The following is a 19,040-nucleotide window of genomic DNA, read 5'->3' as shown; positions in this document are numbered from 1 at the left end:
TAATTTGGATGGATGAAGGCTGATAGATTGATCAATGGATACCTAACTTCCCTAGTTCCACGCATCAGGATGTCTTTGAACAAGATGCTGAACCCAACTGCTCCAAATGTTGTCTTCACCGCACAAAAAAAAATAAAAAATGGTAAATGGATGTAATGGTTGAGTAATTGAAATGTTACCTTTGTCTAAAGAAAATCATTCAAAGCTTTTTTGCCAAGTTTTGTTGTTGTTTCTATATACAGTACATATTCTCTTACACAAATCAGAGCCTGTTTCCTATCCAGATGTTCCACAGATATTTAATAAGCATTTCCACATTTACAAATGTAACCAAAACCTGTAAGTTTACCAAATGAGCAGTAGCGGTAAGCTAAAAAAAAAGAGAATTTTCAAGAAATCTTCTTTTGTGATTTTCAGGTAACTTTTTATCAAGATTCCAGTAAAACCTTTACAGTTACACAACATAATGCTGAGAAGTGTCACTGATCCTCCTCACAGTTATAAAGGCAATAATAGGTTATCAGATGAAAATCTTCTGTGATGCGATCATCTATCAGTGCCATGAAACAGATTGTAACTGATATATACAGCCAATGTGGGCCGTAAAATAAGCAGTATATTTCATGTTTCTCAGCAGAGAGCCCAAATACTTCCTTATGCAGGGAAACAAAATAAATAGGCAAAAAAGAATTGAAAAGAATAGTAAGTAGATGACAGATGACACAACAGTGCTTTTACTGTAAAAAGTGCTCCCAAAGGAGTGTCCCATGAGACTTGCATTGTATTTTTTTACAAATCGTCAGCAATCTTTAATCTAAGTTTATTATGTTGCATAAAATGTTGACATTCAACATTGAATAAATAAATTAATGGATCTTCATATAATTCCGTCATAACAGTATTTTAAGCTACTTTGAATCATAACCATTTTCATAATGTTTAATCAAATGAGAAAAAGTAGGAAAGAAAATAAGAGCAGTCTTCTGATTTGTTTGATTATAAATGTGCAAACAATAGGGATGTAGCAGATAACTGTATAAAACACAAAGTACTGGGGAGTTGATTATTAACCTGTGTTTATGAAACTATGACAGTGGTGTGGATATGTAGATGGATTAGTGTGTATGTGTGTGTGTGTGTGTGTGTGTGTGTGTGTGTGTGTGTGTGTGTGTGTGTGTGTGTGTGTGTGTGTGTGTGTGTGTGTGTGTGTGTGTGTGTGTGTGTGTGTGTGTGTGTGTGTGTGTGTGTTTGGGTGTGTGTGTTTTAGGTACAGAGTTACGGGATAGGTGGAGGGCTGAGAGGAAGGCTGAAGGAACTCTCAAGGGTGTTCCTTGTTAAAACAATAAATGCGAGTTCAGGAGCTCCTCAGTTTAAAAAAAAGCACTATTTCACACACTGGGATAACTTCTCTCCACCAGTCTTCTTGTTAACCTTCAGAAGATTCAAAAACGAGGAGCCAAAGAGTGACATCCACTTTGCAGGTGAGGCAGAGTCCAGTAATGAGCTAAGATATTTGTATTAGCAAAATTAAGTACCATGGTATCATGGTACTTTGATAACGTGAGAGTAATTGTATACTACAGTATGTCACTTTTCAACCACAAATGGTTGTATTAGAAGAATGGAGTGAATGAGATGCTGTAAATGAGATGTTTTAATAACTCAGCCAAATCAGGCACTTTGATTCATCTCTTATAAAATTACTGACTTAAACTGTTAGCAAAGTAATGAATCAGTGCAGGTTATTCAATACATTTTAAAGGAAAATAGTTTTTGTTCCTCCCTTGTGAATTGTATCATACAATATCAAGATGCTAATGTATGAAATATTTTTTATAAATATTAATCACAAGCGTTATAAATACCTCCAATTCTTTTTAAGATGCTAAAATACATTAAAATCAGTCAAGAGGAAATTCACAAGCTCTTTCAGAAGAGAGCAAATGTATACACAAGAAGAACTAAAACCTTTTCCTTTTGTTGAAGACTGACAGCTACTGTAGCTTGAGTTATTCAAAGTGAAACCTCTTTCCTTGGCACTTCGAAAGTTTGAATCGAATGTTGCTTAATTCAAAGGTCACTATGAAATAGGGGTATTCTAAAGGTGCTCGGAATAAATAATATATCTTAGATCTTAGAATATTAGAATTAATATATCTTATCTTAGATGACTGTAAATGCAGTTAAACATTAGTTCCTTGAGTTGGTAGCCTTCAAAGATTATTATTGATAACCCTGAATGAATGTGTTTGAACTAAATGCCATACAGCATTTAAGATGTCTTTGAGCTGTATTTGTATTCATATTCAACTAAAAACACCAGTGATCCCGGGCTGCAACAGGTGGCTTCATTGACATGAAAATAGTGTGGACTTGTTGTATGGCTATTGTGTTATAGGAGCTGATGGAATTATGAACTTAGTGAAGCAGTTGATGCAAAACAGGTTAAACAGAGAGTCAAACAAGAGTGGACAATAGCTTTAATGCGTCTCTTGGTTACTCTTCGGAGTGTTTGCAAGCATCTTTATGGGGCCACTATAGAAGGCAAACATTGTGACTGAACTGACTGGATATTTTTACAACAGGGAAGCAGAGTTTCAATTGATATTAAATTGAAAGGGCAACTTATAGAATGTAATAGTTTCATTACACTTTCTATTTCCATTACCTAAACGTTTGACTTAAGTAGCCATGGAGGTAGCCATGGAAGAGAAGTGGTACCATGAGAACCAAAAACTCCTCTATCAGTACAAAGAATTATCATCGAAGAGAGGCTTTTATATTTATTTACATTTTTTATTGTTTGTAATAATTGGTTGGGTTTGGCACTATAGCCTGGTATGGGTATGGCAACCATCTCAGCTGAAGACCATAATCTATACCTGGTTATTCCATTCCGGGTCATGGGGGCAGCTCTCAGAGGTAAACCCTGGACAGGTCGCCAGCACATCGTATGGCAGGAATATCTGACCATACACCCATTTACATAAATCAATCAAACTCAGAGGGTGTTGGCTGGCCCATCACAAGTTCCCCATCCAGAAATAGTAGCATGGCTTTAATTTCCCCAAGAGGAAAAAAAAGTAAAAAGTTAAATATGATACATAAAAGTAAACCTGAACCACCTGAACCAAATCACTTTGGGGTAATATTAACAGCTGCTTTGGGTGATCTTATTTATTTTCAAAACCAACTTCACTTAGTTTCACTCAACCACCGAGCATTCCTTGCCCATTGTGACTTTTGTCTTTTACTCAGCAGCGCAAAGCTAACAGATATGGCACACCAACACCACTGTTTGACCTATTTATTAGACTTGCCCCAACTGGCAGAAACATGTTACAACATGTAAATGTGCATTTGCGAAACACCAGCGGTTGTAGAACCATGTTCAACGTGACAGTGTGAGAGTTGCCAAGCTGTCTATAGAGATAGCTGGCGGCCTGTTATGTGTTTTTCTGGGAACATTGTTTTTCTTGTAACAAATTATTTAATTCTGCCACAAACATTCCCATCAAACTAGCATGCATGGTGCCTTGTGTATAGATCAATCTTTAAACGATTGATAAATAGTTAAATGGGGCCAATGGGTCTTCGGCGGCAGTCCCGGTAACATTTCTGTCTTGTTCATTTGGTTCAGACACTGTGGACAAAAATGAAACTGTTGCAGCTAATCAGCATAAGTAAAATTTCGGTGGAGAGAAGTTTTCACGTGATAGGTGTTCAGATTCCTCTGAGCAGCTGTACAGAATATATAGCATCTAAATGCTACTGTAGGTTAATGTGACTACAGCAGTTCAGGCCTGTTCTATGCTGACAGTGTTATCTAGAATTTAGATAACTACTGTAGGTGCAATCTAGTCCGAGTCCTGTCACTAATGTTAGGGGATGGCATCAGGATGTCCATTCAGACATGTCATGTGCCACCAGATAAATAGAAAGCAGTGAACCTTATTAACTCACAGTTAGAGATCTATCCCTCTATATATTTTCACATAAACCATTTGAATGAGATACAACTACTGCTACTGGAAGGTACATTTGAAAATGGGCATTCAGGTTGATTTCATCCAATAGTTCAGGTCAAGCAAAACAATCAGCTGCTGTTTATAACAAAGACCTTTTGTCTTCAGCTGGTCTTATCAGTTTTTTCTTTCGCACTCCAATTTTTTTTCCTCCGTCATTGTCAATGCTCAGTATCCCACAGTGTTCACGGTGAATTTATCTATAGAAGCACTGAGATGGTAACCAGGATAGTAATTTGCATCCATAATAGGAAAGTAAACCCTTAAAAATGTAAGACAGAAGTATTCAGCTTTATTGGTCTCTATTAGTTGACATGTTCAGCGTCTAGTACCATGCTGAAATGAAGGCTAGAGGGGCATTAAATGGGAGCATTTAAAATAATGTTTTTATTTAAAGTAACTAAAAAGTTACTTTTCATAGTAACACATTACTTTTTGGTCTAAGTAACTGAGTTACTAACTGAGTTACTTTTTAATGAAGTAACTAATAACGGTAACTAGTTACTAGGGCTGGGCGATATATCGAGATATTAATATATATCGATATATTTTCAAACACGATATGGTACGAGACAATATCGTTTATATCGATTTAAAAAATATATATATATATTTTTTTTTTTTTTTTTTTTTTTTTTATGATTTTGATATAGCTTATTTTGTGACAAATTGACTTGAATGTTTTATTTGAGATTTGCACAAATGTTTTGTTATTTACACAACTGTCAACCTCAGTGGAAAAGTCTGCCTGTTACTGTCTACACTGTATTAATTGCACAGTGTATTTTAATTTAATTGTTATGCAGGAAAGGGATATTTGTTTTATTTTATTCAAGAAGCATTTTTATTCTATATATGCAGGCAGTTTATTTTTATTTCATTTGTTTTATACATTTTGATATTGTGCAGACCTCTGTTAATAAAGGTACCTGTGTGACATTTGGCACGAGGCTTTCTATTAAAACTGACTGTTTTTAAGGGTTTGCCTCAGAAAAAAATGAAGCTAACAGAGATGCTATGCTATAATGCTTTGGGGGAAACCCCAATTAAAGCACAGAAAAAATATCGAGATATATATCGAGTATCGCCATTTAGCTAGAAAATATCGAGATATGACTTTTGGTCCATATCGCCCAGCCCTACTAGTTACTATTTTTCAGTAACTAGCACAACACTGGTTGCAACTGACACTGGGAACAGCTGCCAAAGTGTCACAGACATACTGTAGCATGAGTCATTTGTTGGTGACAGATGGTCATCTGACTGATACCAACCGACTTTGAATCCAACTGTCAAAACAAAACCTGTGAGGTTCACGCCTCAACCTGAAGACGTGGTATCGAACATCACGGTTAAATTCAGGTTATGACTAAGTCTACATGTTTTAATCTGGGTTTTGACGTGTGTTTGTATGCAAGTAGTTGCACTGCTGTGTGTGCGTGTGTGTGTGTGTGTGTGTGTGTGTGTGTGTGTGTTAAGGGACAGGAAGGCAAATAGTTTGAACAAAAAAAGAGAAAAAAATCTTCCTTGTAGCCAGAGGTTTTTAAAAGTTTGGAGAGAGAATACAAGGAAGGTGAGAGGAAGAAAAAGAAAATCTATGCGGAGCTCGCAGGTAGAACGAGATAGACAACCCAACACATGGGAAGGTAGAAGTGTCGGGTTACCTGAACTTGAGTTTTGTTTTGTCAGTGGGTTTGGTCATTCATAGCAGCTGCTTCTGAATCTGTGTATCGCGGAAACACAAAGCTGCACACCGGCATTCTTTACTACAGCTTTGGGGTTTCAGCAGCAGGCAAATCAGGCACCCTTCAAGCGGGATTCGGTTACAGAGCCAAAGAAAGAAAAGGAGAGGGAGTGTGGAAGAGAGGGAAACAGAATCACAACAGGTTTGCATTTTGAGCCAGTTCAACAGAACAGTGAAAGCAAGAGGACGAAGGGCAAACAGGGGACTGGGAGTCTCGGTGGAGTCCCACCTCCAGCTTGGGAGGCCAGCGTTCCTGTTTTGTGTTTTGGATTCAGGTCCTTTTCTAACTAACTACGAAAGAGAACTACATCATGTGGGTGAGTCCAACAGGAAAAGAATAATCATTTTTGTGATGAAGGAGGCCAGGCACAACACTGGTTTGCATAGATGAAACTATTTGAATGTATCCTGATAACAAGCTTGGAGGAAAGAAACATTGTGATAGTCAAGGTTTCTTTGTCTGCTTCATTTGCTCCTCCATGTTTACTGCAGGTTACTGGTTTATAGCAGCAGTTACACTGACAATAAATGAAAATACATAGTCCCCATTTACAAAGTAGCTCATTAAAGGTGTATTATCAGTGGCAGCTTCAGATGCAGGTAAGAAGACTTAAGGTTTATCGTTTCTGTAATTTGTTTCTCTAGTGATGTGTATAAATAGGCCTTATTGGCATATATATTACCTATTTTTCCTCATATTGATTAATAATGATAATTACTAGAGTATACTTTTATACCATGATTGAAGAAGAAAACCTTTTCAGCACATTTGGTAGAAGTCAGCTGCACACAATGTGGGCTGGTGATTTAATTCTAAATATAAATACACATTTAGTACACTCATAACTTGGCTTAAAATTTAAATGAGGCTCATAATCTTCCCCATTTTACACTAGAGTGATTTAAAAATATATCATGTTGGTAACATGGTATAACGCTCAAGTTTAAACGGCAGCGGGATGTCTTGATGGCCAATTCTTGCAGATAGCCTATTTTCTTTTTTAATAACTAATTGCTTACATTATATTTTAATGCCACCCATATCCAATATTTGCAGATATTGTGGTTAACAACTTCAAGAACAATGTGCTTAGCTTGGCCGCTGACCGAGAAAAAGGGGAAGAGAAAAAGGGAAAAGATAATTCCAATTAATATAACCAAAATTAAGATTATCCAAGCTGTTGCTTTCCAAAGCATTTTTGGAGGTCAGCAGAGTCTGTCAGTCTGTGTTTTTTTCAGTATTTACTTGGCAAAATATGATCTGTCCGCTTAGATGACACAAATGCACTTACCTGAGTCATATCAGAGAAACCAATCTGAAATTATCAGAATCCGTGCACTTTATGACTTCATACATGTCTGCCAGTTAGATCTGGTTTGTGCCAGGTAGGATAAAAAAAACTATAAATTACATAATTTGAACTGTATAGTGTTAATGTGGCATAAGTGAAGGTTGCACCCTGGTTTCACAAATGTAAGAAATAAAAGTTATAAAAGTGCAACTTACTTTTGAAGTGACAGATGTTGTTTGTTTTGTTTTTCTATATCAAAGAATAACCAAAGTATGCAGATACAAGTGAGTAGTGCTGAGTTTGAACTAACCCACAAGACTTGTTTTCTCTTTTGGGTGCTACTATCATAAAAACAGCAAAGAAAATGTAAAAGTTTAATGAAACTTCGCACCGTCCTCAGACACAAGTTGCTCGCAAATGTTGCTATATGTGCGAGAGGGTGTGGTTGTGTTTTTCTTTCCACTGTCTGTTGAATGAACCAGCTGATATCATCATAAACATCATTAGTGCCTCAATGGTACTACACAAGATCCACCTTAACTACAGCTGATAGTATTGTTCCGATAACTGCATGCATATTTGTGTATGCCAGTAAAAGTAAAAGATCAATAAATAAATAAATAAAAATTAAACTCATCCAACAGGAAAAAAAGCTATTTTGTTATTGTCTCAGTTTAGAAGAACATAATCCCATAAAGCTGAAAAGCAGAGGAGGATTTTTCAAACAAAAGAACTAACCTGGTCAATGATTTTATCTGTTCAGGCTGACCCAGTTATACTTCTCTTGCTGGAGCTGGAGTAGTTCCTGCCAGTAGTTTAACTGGCAGCAGTCCACAACCGGCTCAATATGACTCAACAAAATCAGGTTAGCTACCTACCCGTTTGGAAATCTTTGGCTCACAAAATAATATAACATGGTTACAGCATAAACACTGGCGTTTCCAAGCACAAATTACACATGCATCACCATATTAAGAATGCAGAACCTGTATTTTTGAGTGTTTTCATCAACGCACAGCAACAGGACATCCTTTAGCCATCTCTCTTGTTAACAGTATGATGTACTCACCTTCACTTTCAGCAGATGCACACTTTCTACCATCAGTTGATCATGATTAAGAACTTTATCTTTCTTTTTTGTTGTTTTTGTTGCAACATAAATTATTTCAGTTCAGCAGCAGTTGATTATGAGGGGTTTTTAATGGTTTCATCAACAAGAAGAAGTTTTAATCACTTCTACCAATGCTTTAATTATCTCTTCTCTTTATGTGTCCAAACCATCTCTGTCTATAGCCTCTCCTACTTTTTCGGCAACTAATTATATGTTCCTCTGTTGAGTGCTCGTTCTTAATCCTGTCCATCCATGACACTCCCAACAAGTGTTTGGGAGTGTTTACAATATGGAATGATACATTTGCTTAGTTACATGGGTGATAATGGGGAATTATGACTACCGATTAACCATTACCTAATAATAAAAAAGTTGACCAACACACATGGAACAATGATGAATTCATTCAGCACTTATGAATTTACAGATAAAATAATGAGGTACTACTTGGTAATAAAAGAGTTGTTGCTAGTTTTCTTATAATTTTCCAACTTTTCAGAGTTAACATAGAGGTAGCCATGGTAACAGAGGTCAACATAATTGATTCACAGGTGTTCATTAAGCAGTTATTGCACAATGATTCATTAACATATGATATTTCAATCTGTTCACTAATCACCCATCATCATCTACTATCCAATCCTCTATTAGGAATAATTAAGAAAAGTCTTTTTAAATAATTTTCATTGGTTATTTAGTACCGTTTGATCAACAGTCTTTCAATAGGTAACTGTTAACTAGCAACTAACCTGATTTGCTCATCATCAAATATTGTGTAACTAAACACATTTTGCAGTCCTTTTGGAAAAAAAAAGGCTAAAACTCAGATCTTCATACAAGTGTGGTATGTCTCTTGACACCCTGTTATATGAAAGGAAAAGTATATGGTCATAAACTAACCATATGAACAAAGCCACATTTTTACTCAGTTGAATACAGCTTTTGTGTTACACACTGAAGTGCTGTGAGACTTGATGCACAAAAGTGGATAATTTCTTGTCTAAATGTGGAGAAATCTGAGAAAGAGGTGACAGCCACACATTACAGAATAAACAACAAAGTGCCTCAGTGTTTCTCAGTGTCTGGACGTGACCCTCCAAATTTCCAACGGAAAGGGGCTTCAGGGAACATATCAGGCCTCAGCCCTGGGATAGTGAGCTGTTCTCCAAAAAGAAAAACAAAAACCTGCCTGACAACATTCTTTGTCCCCCTATCTGCATGGGTTCTGGTCGCACAAGGCTATGCAAATAAGGGACTTTAACGTATACTTCTGGAATACAAGGAAAGAGAAGTGAAATTTAGAGAACAAGTTCCCATTTCATTTCTCATCTGGTGATCTCTTTCAGCACACAGACCAGACAAGGTGAACCAGATTTAGACAGCACACATTTATCTAACACACGCAGGAGAGGCACTGAAAAAAGAGAACGTGTCATATAAGCGCCACATCACAGAAACCTTTTTGCATACCCAGAAGGCAGAAGGTGATTAAGTACAGTAATTGTTCTCTTTTAAAGTGTGAATGCATTGTTGAGATGACAGAGTAGTTTACATATGAGATCAGCTTTGGATCCACTTCAAAAGAAATAAAATACCGACACAAATCACGCCTTAGCTTAATAAAACTGTGTACTGAAAAGCAAAATATACTTAATTTTCTTTTTCCCTTTTTCCCCTCTCCCTGTTGTTTTACGTGGTTTGACTGGTCCATTGTTGGACGTTTACACCTCTAACAACAAGGCAGTTTGTTGGCCACCTAGCTTCCATTTTATTGCTCAGGTGCATTGCTCCTTCTCTCAAACGCACAATTCATACTTGAACTGTCAACGCAGTTGTGCAGCAGTTTTAGCATATATGGTACCTTGTCTAAGCATGCATAAATACCGGTAACTAGCATTAAGCTTTATCCTGGCTTCTGTGGTTGAAGGGCAGTCACCCATATATATACACCATCTTACAACATGGCAATGTGCTTCTTCCTCCAAAATATTTGTTGTGTTTGAATGTAAGACTCACCAGGCACAAGTACATTGAGTACCGGTTGTTGAATGGGGAGTTCACAACAGAAACTGCCTGCAGCATTTGGAGAGGCAGATATACTGGCCCTGCAGAGGCACATGGATGTAAGAAGATAATTTTCTGAGAACACTTTATTCTGTTTTCAATTTATGCTGGAACACTGCGACTCCTCTCATTTGTACTACACACCTGTTTTACTTGTGGCTCAAAAGTTTAGCAGTGTTTGGTTACAAATCTACGTTATTTGCTGTCATACATATTTGAACAATTATCTGCATGGTAGCACAATTACTTTAACACGAGCATGTTATCTTAAATAATTACATGCAAACAAAAAAACATCCCACAGAATCACAATGTTCAATGTCTTCCATAACATAGATTCCTATTTCACATGTGTTCACTCAATTGCTGCATTAAACACTGTTGTTATGACGCCTGTGTTCCCCATATCTTACGTTTGTGACATTCTGTCCTCAGACGTTCGCTCTGCTGCCTGAGGATAGCTCCAAACCTTTGAATCCAAGGCCAGCAGGTAACCCATCAGCCACCCTTAGTTTTGCTGCGTTATAGGGAGATATTAATACATTTCTTGTGAAATGCTAAAAAAAACATTATAGAGTGGAGAAGTGAACTTCTTGCTTGCTGAGTTCAGGATATTTGTTTCTCTTTACTTTATTTTCTCTACCTCTTTTCTGTCTTGTCTTCATTTTGGTTCCTGTTCCAGACCTGTGCCTGCAGTTTTTGTTTGTTTTTTTCACTCCACCCTTGCTCCCCCCATCTTTGTCTTAAAGGTCCACGACCAGGCCAACGCAGAAAGCCCATGAAGTCTCCAAAGCCTCAGAGAGAAAAGGGGTCAAAGAGGAAAACCGTGTTGCTCACTATTTTGATAGTTATTGTGATAGCGGGCATCCTGTGCACAGCAGGATATTTTAGTAAGTCAAAATTCTTCAGCTGTTTTTATATGAGGCAAACCTGCATATGTGTAAAATCAGTTACAGCACTGAGTATTATTTTCTGTTTGCCAAAGTCGAAACTGAGTTTAATTTGTGTACTTGTGTCCCTCTTCTCTCAGTTAAGAGGCTGATTGACAGCAAATACTTTTTCTGCAAACGTTCGGTGAGGTTTATCCCAATAGACAAAGCCTGTGATGGAAACAATGACTGTACTGGAGGAGAGGATGAAATTACTTGTGTGTCGGAATTTAAAGTCAACACTACACATCCAGGTAACAAAAATCTTGACAAGTGCTGTATTTCTAAGATTAAAACAAAGGTGGAAAAAATGACTCGGTTTTTTCTACGATTGCATCCCTACCTCCAGTGCGGCTCACTTCAGTTCAGCGGATCCTGCAGGTATACAGCCCCGGCCTAGGCTGGCGGAGTGTGTGCAGTGATGACTGGACCCCACAGCACGCACAGACAGCTTGTAAACAACTGGGATACACAAAGTAAGTTTACAGCTGTCAGAAATCTCATTAATATCATTGTATTTTCACATATCGAATTATTTGATTTAAAAGCATGCCTGACATATTTCCTCTTCTGTCCTCCCAGTAAACCTTACAGCACAAGCGTCCAGGTGGTCAACATAATGTCCTCCTTGAAATCTGGTCCATTTGCAGCTGTCAGGGCCGGGACTGCTAGCACACCCACACATCAGGCTACCACTGACCGGTGAGGGAGGCAACACGTGCTCCATCACAACTTGTAATGATATTAAGTGCCATTACTGCACAGATTCTAAATTATGTTTGAGGAACTATGTGTCCCTTTTTGCGTCACATTTATACCTGATTTACACTTGAATTAACAATGAATGACACATTACGTCACATGATCCACTGGTTTGTGAATGGCTGTTTTGAAGCCTGTTCTTCTTCTTACGGGGTGCAGACATGTTGCCTGAGAAGCCGGCGGGAACATGCCTACCACATAGGGTTGCCAACCATCCCTTGAAAAACGGAATTGTCCCGTGTTTATAAACTAAAGTACGTGTCCTGTATGGAGCTGAAAAGGGACACACTTTGTCCCGTATTACTGTGAGAGTCAAAAAATAGTCATAAAATGCCAATAGAAAATGGCATTGAGCTGTTGAGTTCACAAGTTATTTTTTTCTGTTTTACTACAATTGTAACCTACAGTCGTGGCCTTTGAGGCACAAATATGTTCACAAGTTTTCTACAGATTTTCTGTTTGCACTTTTGTTATTGAACTAAAAATGTGCACTATTACAGAATGGATTGTTCTGCTTTCTTTCTATTGTTTCATATTAATTTATACAATTTTAAGTTAAGCAGGACAGGTTTCCGTTTAAGAAAGATACTTATTTTATTCAGTTCATTTTGTTATTTTGTATTAAAGTGAATTGCTGGATAATAATTGGTTTTCCATGTGTTCATGGCATTCAAAAATATGCATCTTATTCAATTCAGGTTTGAGTCAAATAGTTAAAAAATCGTTTCACTCACAAAAAAAAGGGGCTAAAAAAAATTCACCACTCCAGGAAAGGTGAAGATAATCGGGTTGGCCGGTGTTCTGAGATTTTTTCCTACCTAAAATGTTTTACTACCGTAGCGAAAAATTATAATAAATAAAATCAATCAAACCTTCTTGCTGGATGCTGCAGTTAACCTTTGGTGGTCTGTCCATTTCCTGCTCTACCTGTTGATTTCCATCACTGCTTTTGGCACAAAACTGAATAACTTTTTCAGCTGTTCAATACAGCTGGAAAAGCACATTCACTCACACACAGGCATAAAGACATGCATTTGATTTGTCCCTCAAACGTATATGCATTAAATACTGTCCATACAAAGTATCAAAATACAAGAAACTAACCTTTTCTCTTCCGCGGCGATCAGGTAGCAGGATATTATGGCCTTCTGAAGTCTGAAGTTGCTGCTATACGCATGCGCAGTCAACTCGAGTAGGACAAAATTATGGGTAGGAGGAAATCTCAGAACACCGGCCCTGCAGATGAGGTGTCCCTTATTTATTTTACAGGGAGTTGGCAACCCTACTACCACATCAAAGTCAGTTGACTCTCTAACCCATGTCTGTGCCTTTAACCGAACCCCGCTGAAACATATGTTAAGTGCTGCCGACAGACTGTTGACTCGTAAATAAAACATGACCAGTCGCCGACTCGCTCAGATTTGGATGTGAAGTCAAACGATTGAGACCAAAACTTTTGTTTGTTTCGTTTTTTTTAACCGGAGTGTGAATATGCTTATGTCTGCTCTAAAGTTGAACATTTAAACATAGGACTCAATGGAGATTGACTCGCTTTTGGAGTGAGCTCATGCAGGAATTAAATAAAAGGAGAGTCGGCACTGGGTAAAAATAGAACCTCTACACTGCCGCCTAGCGGCTGGTGATGTAATTACAGAGCAACGCAGACAATGCAGAAGTGTAAATAAACGCGAGAGAAGGCGTTGACACCGTGTGTAACCTACGTGCATAGAATAAACCAGGCTTTTGGGCTTTAGTGTAAAGCAGAAGCACATATCATGTTCCTCATCCCAGAAAATATAACAAAGAATGTGTTATGAATCTACGCAGCCAAAATGAATGATTAAACCGCCTGCAAAGCACATATAATAAGCTTTAAAATCATATGAAAAAGACCCGTCAGCTTAAATATTCACTTTTTAGTAGACCAACACAGATAAAGTTACACTCTCATGGTGGTTCATGTTCAACCAAATATGTATATAATATTTGGGACGAGATAATTAGACTAACAGAGGCAGCAGATGTCAATCCATCTCTTGGAATATTTTAGCTATTAATCTCAGCTGTCTGTGATGAAAGTTTATGAAACCATCAGTTGAAAAATTAGGCAGTTGTTGGTGAGAGTCCTCAAGAGTCACCGTGGTTCTGAAAGAAATCAATCCAAGAATCCACTAAGCTGGTACTTGTGTGACTATGACTCTCCCCATAGGTGCATAATTCCTAGATAGATTAGGAAAGTCCTAGATAGAGTCCTGCAAATTTCAGCATCAAACACATTCGTGGCAGAATAGATAGCTAGCGAGTTAACACATGGAAAACAAAATGTTCTGCTTGGCTTGTCTCCTGGTAATGCACAGCCTATTACTGCAGTGATACGAGCAGAGGTGTTTTTGCTTGTCTTCAATACTTACTGTTATTCATCCCTCTTAACTTGCTTTACTCTAATTAAGAATAAGGCAGTGACATTAAGCTCAAATGTGAAGGGGTTTTGAGAAAGAAAGATTAAAATAATCTACATTTTAATAATCTTATCTGTTTTCATCTGTGCATTTGTTGGTGAAATTTTCACTTAATTTCTTGTTTTTTATTTAGGGTTTCGCCTTTGCTTTCTGTTGTATTCCCCTAAGAGATCACTTGTATGAGACAGTGCCTTCTCATGGTTTCTATTCCTAAAGGGCAGAAAAGTTTGTAGTTTTTCTTCCCTCTATGTGTTATCTCTCACATGAGTGAACAAAGCAGGTGCTTTACCGAGTAAAAGCAGAACTGAAATGGGGACAGAGTTCATAAGGGGTGGATTTAGGTCAGCTTGTGATGTACTTATATGTAGTGCTGTGAAGATGTGTTTTTCCATTAACGATTTCTTCTATTTTTGTTTATATATAAACAATATATATATATATATATATATATATATATATATATATATATATATATATATATATATATATATATATATATATACCTTATATATATATGTATACATCATCTGTGGCACATTAGTATCTCTAGGTACCTCTTAAACCCTGTTTTTCTCCTCCTGGCAGCAATGTGTGCAAATCTGGATCTGTGGTCTCTTTGACTTGCTCAGGTGAGTTTTATTTTTACAAAAGCATCCAAACATTACTTGGTATTAAGAAAAAAACGTAGGGATTAGGAGATGTGTAGGGCAGAAGTTGACAATGCTCTGTGGTAGTTTGCATGTACAGGCCAGTACATGTCCACAATGAGAGCCAAACCCTTTCTTAGCCACCACATTCCACTCCACTGTAATTCTACTGCAATTCCACGGTAATGTGGGCCACAAATGAAATACATTTACAATTCAGACAATTTATTCTACATTACTTATGTTTATTGTCCTATAGTTACCCCTTTGGATATTATTTTTATAACTTTAATTGTTGTTTTTTTCCTGTTCTCATTTATTCCCAATTTATGATACCCACATTTTGATCTGACATAGTCAGGGGTTTGTTTGGTTATCTTTTTTAATGATTTATTTACTTAAAGTTATACAAAAAGCACCTGCTGCTACATTTACTTGTATGAGAGTTGCTATATAAATGAAGTCTAACTGATATTCTCTTTTCATCAGACTGTGGAGAGGTGGTCACTAAGGGCCGTATTGTTGGGGGTACAGATGCTGCCATCGAGAACTGGCCCTGGCAAGTCAGCCTGCAGCAAGGTGGCCAGCATACATGTGGAGGTGCACTGGTATCAGATCGTTGGGTTGTCACTGCTGCCCACTGCTTTTCTGGGTATGACACTTTTAATTCTTCCGTATACCATTTTCGTTGAATTTTGCTCTGTCACAAATATCTGACCCATAAATTCATGCTCCAACTTCTCTCTTGCTGTGGGTTTTGCAGTAGCAAGAAGGAGCTGAGTCGATGGAGAGTGGTGTCAGGACAGACATATATGAAGACTCTGGGGGGTTCCTATGTGGATAGGGTCATACTGAATGGAGACTACAATCCAGCACGAAATGACTACGACATAGCACTTATTAGGCTCAGCAGCCCAATTACAGTCAGAGGTTAGTCTTTAATTTAATACACAGACAGAAATGAACTGCATGTCACTGATCAATATGTTAATTAACTAATATTATAAACTCTGTAGCTGAAATTTAAACACCAGTAAATTAGATAAGGTCCTTATTGTAAAATATTCATTAGTAGGTAATATTGTTTATGTTACATGGCAAAGTCTTCGTATGAAAAAAATTCAGCCAGTTCATATTTCAGTTGTAATGTACCTGAATACCTGCACTGTGTACTGTCTTAATCATCCAGGTAATGGTAATCTAAAGTGCTGATAATAGAAAGCAGCTGGAACTCTTTTCTTGTAAATCTTCACCTCTTAATTGCTCGTATTACAACATATTTATAACTTTCAAAATGAATGCTTTCCCTCCAGAGACCTCCAAGCCAGTTTGTCTACCTCCAAACGCCCTTGATCTTGCTTCTGGAGCCTCTATGGTTGTTACCGGCTGGGGATACCAGGAGGAAGATGGTGAAAACCTGCATGCTACCTCTCATCTTTAAAGGGATTGTGACATGAAAAACACATTTTTCTTGATTTTTTGTGTTTTGTTGGGTGTCTTGACATCAATTACACCCAAAAAACAACGAACTTTTAACATTCAGTGTATTGTGTGCTTTCTGGGATTTTCCGCATAACTGTGCAAAAACGGCGCATGTGGTTTGGTGGCGGATCGTTACGTAACGATCCGCTAAATCACCGCCCCCTCCACCCAGCTCCCTGTCTCCTCTCCTCTCCAGCGCACCATAAAGGCTGATTTATGGTTCCGCGTTACACCGACGCAGACCCTACGGCGTAGGGTTACGCGGCGACGCGCGTCATACGCTGAACCCTACGGCGTAGGCTCTGCGTCGATTTAACGCGGAACCATAAATGAGGCTTAACACGCCTCTTTTGTTCTAATCACCGGAGGAAAACTGCTAAGAAGACCCGCGGCCACTGACTGGACTTAAGATAAGGGGACAGTGCTGCTTGCATGCCTTTATTTTTATGATTGTTTGCTGTGGTTCGCCCTCCTGCTTTTCCGTGCATGCTTCGCCTGTCGCTCCGACGCCGCTGTGAGCGTATGGCTGGAGGAGGAGGAGGTTTGGAGGAGGAGCGGAGCAATGACTGACAGGAAAGGGGGGAAAGGAAGCATTTTTCACGGCGCAAAAAAACACTGTAATAAAAAGCCAGGAAAGATTACTAGAGTGAAGTTTTTCTTGTTACACTCTTTTAGACACATTTGAGGGATGTTGCCCAAGACTTTTAATAGTGTTAAAAGCATGTTAAAAATGATGTCACAATACCTTTAATACCTCGCGTACAACTTTTTTTCCTTGATTTTGAGGTTGCACCTACTCACTAAAAACTTTTGTCCTTGTTCTGCCTCCAGGGGATGTTTCCCCCACGCTGCAGAAGGCCCACATCCCTCTGATAGATCGGAAAACATGCTCCAGCCCTTCAGTCTACGGCAGCTCCATAACAAAAAAAATGCTGTGTGCTGGTTACCTGGAGGGGGGAGTGGATGCCTGCCAGGTAACAAAGCCCTAATTGAAGTTATAATAGGTTACCTATTTTTAATTTTCACTTGTCTAAAGTTTTCATTGGTTACGATGAATGATTTATGGGCTGTTCTGAATTCCAGGGGGATAGTGGAGGCCCTCTGGTCCACTTCTCCTCCTCTCGGTGGAATCTGATTGGAGTGGTGAGCTGGGGGGTTGGCTGTGCACGGGAGAACAGGCCTGGTGTCTACTGCAAAGTGGAAGAAATGCTCAACTGGATAAATACAGTCATTGAGGTATGCATAAAGGAAAAGCTTCGTACATGTAAATGCTTCATTAAGATCCACTAAATGAAAGAACAAGGGAAGAAATTTCTGTCAAAAACACTATTCTGTCATAGATTGTATATTAATGTTCTTTGCTTTTGTTCTCTGTAATAGATTACCATCATGCATATTAATTAAGGATTGTAATACATTAAAATACATTTTACTTTGCCTTTCCAGAAAACCCCTTGATGTCTTTCTGCCACCAAAAAAAAATCCAGCCCAGGGAGTGTCATCAACTGTGAAACTGTGATGAGAAACAGGCTGAGAGGAAAGGGAAGTTGAAGATGCTTCTCAACAGCAAAACAGACAAAAGGCCTAACAGCCACTCACGTGACGGTTGCATGTGAAAACACACACAAACACGTATTCCATGTAAACTTATTTCAGGGTTTTTTTGTGCCATATCTCAGGGGTAAAGTATCGTTATCAGTCACTGAGCAGTTTAAACATTTAAAAATGCTGTTCTTAGTTTTTAATACACTGTCATTTGACCCAGTCCCAGGTCAATCATTAACAGTTTTTAAAACAAGAATCGTATGAACTGACAACAGAGCATTTGACCTGTGGTACTGGCATAATTAAAGCAATAACTGCATAAGCTGCTGTGAACATATTGGACTTTACCATGGTGTCAGATATCATGTGACTTATTTGATTACTGCTGTATCTGCTATGATTTTAGGTGAGGGTTCTTATACTAAACTGCTATGTAAACAAAGGTGACAAACCTGTCTGTGAGTAGTGGAAAGCATCGGGTTAATATCAACAATTTTGTAAAACTGACAACGGCTCTCAAAAGTTAAATTAATTTATGGTGCTAATTTTATTTGTTGGCCCAAGTGAGGGGAAATTAATCTCTTTATAGCACAGAGGGTACACTTACAGTACTTACAGTACTTACTACCACAGAATGATTCACATGAGCACTTTAAGTGGAAATTGAAAATTACTTGACTTTAATATACTGTATATGTACAGTAGATGATTCAAGTAACGTGTGTTGTAATGCACTGAATATATAAAATTATTTTGTATTGTTGTATGTTCATGAACAGTTGTTTTTTCAACATTCTCACACCTTATGCCTAATTGAAAGTGCTGGTCACTGACTTTTTGCCTTCACCCCTATATATATTACATATATATATACATATATATATACATATATATATATATATATATATATATACATATATATATACATATATATATATATATATACATATATATATATATATATATATACATATACATAT

The 19,040-nt window shown here is 37.8% G+C and overlaps 1 protein-coding gene across 5 annotated transcripts; it reads left to right on the top strand.

Annotated features, from left to right (window-relative positions):
• The first annotated feature begins 1,305 nt into the window (after positions 1-1,305).
• On the top strand, positions 1,306-18,913 carry tmprss4a (transmembrane serine protease 4a). Of its 5 annotated transcripts, none has more exons than XM_061719372.1 (14): positions 1,306-1,481; positions 7,825-7,926; positions 10,672-10,726; positions 10,986-11,126; positions 11,267-11,419; positions 11,515-11,641; positions 11,748-11,867; positions 14,972-15,015; positions 15,523-15,685; positions 15,797-15,963; positions 16,347-16,442; positions 17,347-17,489; positions 17,599-17,751; positions 17,962-18,913. In XM_061719372.1, the coding sequence occupies exons 2-14, from the start codon at positions 7,909-7,911 to the stop codon at positions 17,971-17,973; spliced, it is 1,392 nt and encodes a 463-aa protein (XP_061575356.1). In that variant the 5' UTR covers positions 1,306-1,481; positions 7,825-7,908; the 3' UTR covers positions 17,974-18,913. The 5 variants fall into 5 exon arrangements, with proteins under 5 accessions (XP_061575356.1, XP_061575358.1, XP_061575359.1 ...); XM_061719371.1 differs by lacking the exon at positions 1,306-1,481 and adding an exon at positions 5,620-6,086; XM_061719374.1 differs by lacking the exon at positions 7,825-7,926 and having other exon boundaries at positions 1,308-1,481.
• Positions 18,914-19,040: the final 127 nt, after the last annotated feature.

The sequence above is a fragment of the Cololabis saira genome, chromosome 4 (genome assembly GCF_033807715.1).
Source record: "Cololabis saira isolate AMF1-May2022 chromosome 4, fColSai1.1, whole genome shotgun sequence".
Classification (NCBI taxonomy): Eukaryota; Metazoa; Chordata; class Actinopteri; order Beloniformes; family Belonidae; genus Cololabis; species Cololabis saira.
The sequence above is the reverse complement of the archived record's forward strand: the minus strand, read 5'-3'. Positions and strand labels throughout refer to the sequence as shown.

Coding starts and splice junctions, on each gene's coding strand:
- tmprss4a (XM_061719372.1), top strand. Junction 11,127..11,266: donor GTGCACAGCAGGATATTTTA/GTAAGTCAAAAT, acceptor CTCTTCTCTCAG/TTAAGAGGCTGATTGACAGC. Junction 17,490..17,598: donor GGGGAGTGGATGCCTGCCAG/GTAACAAAGCCC, acceptor TCTGAATTCCAG/GGGGATAGTGGAGGCCCTCT.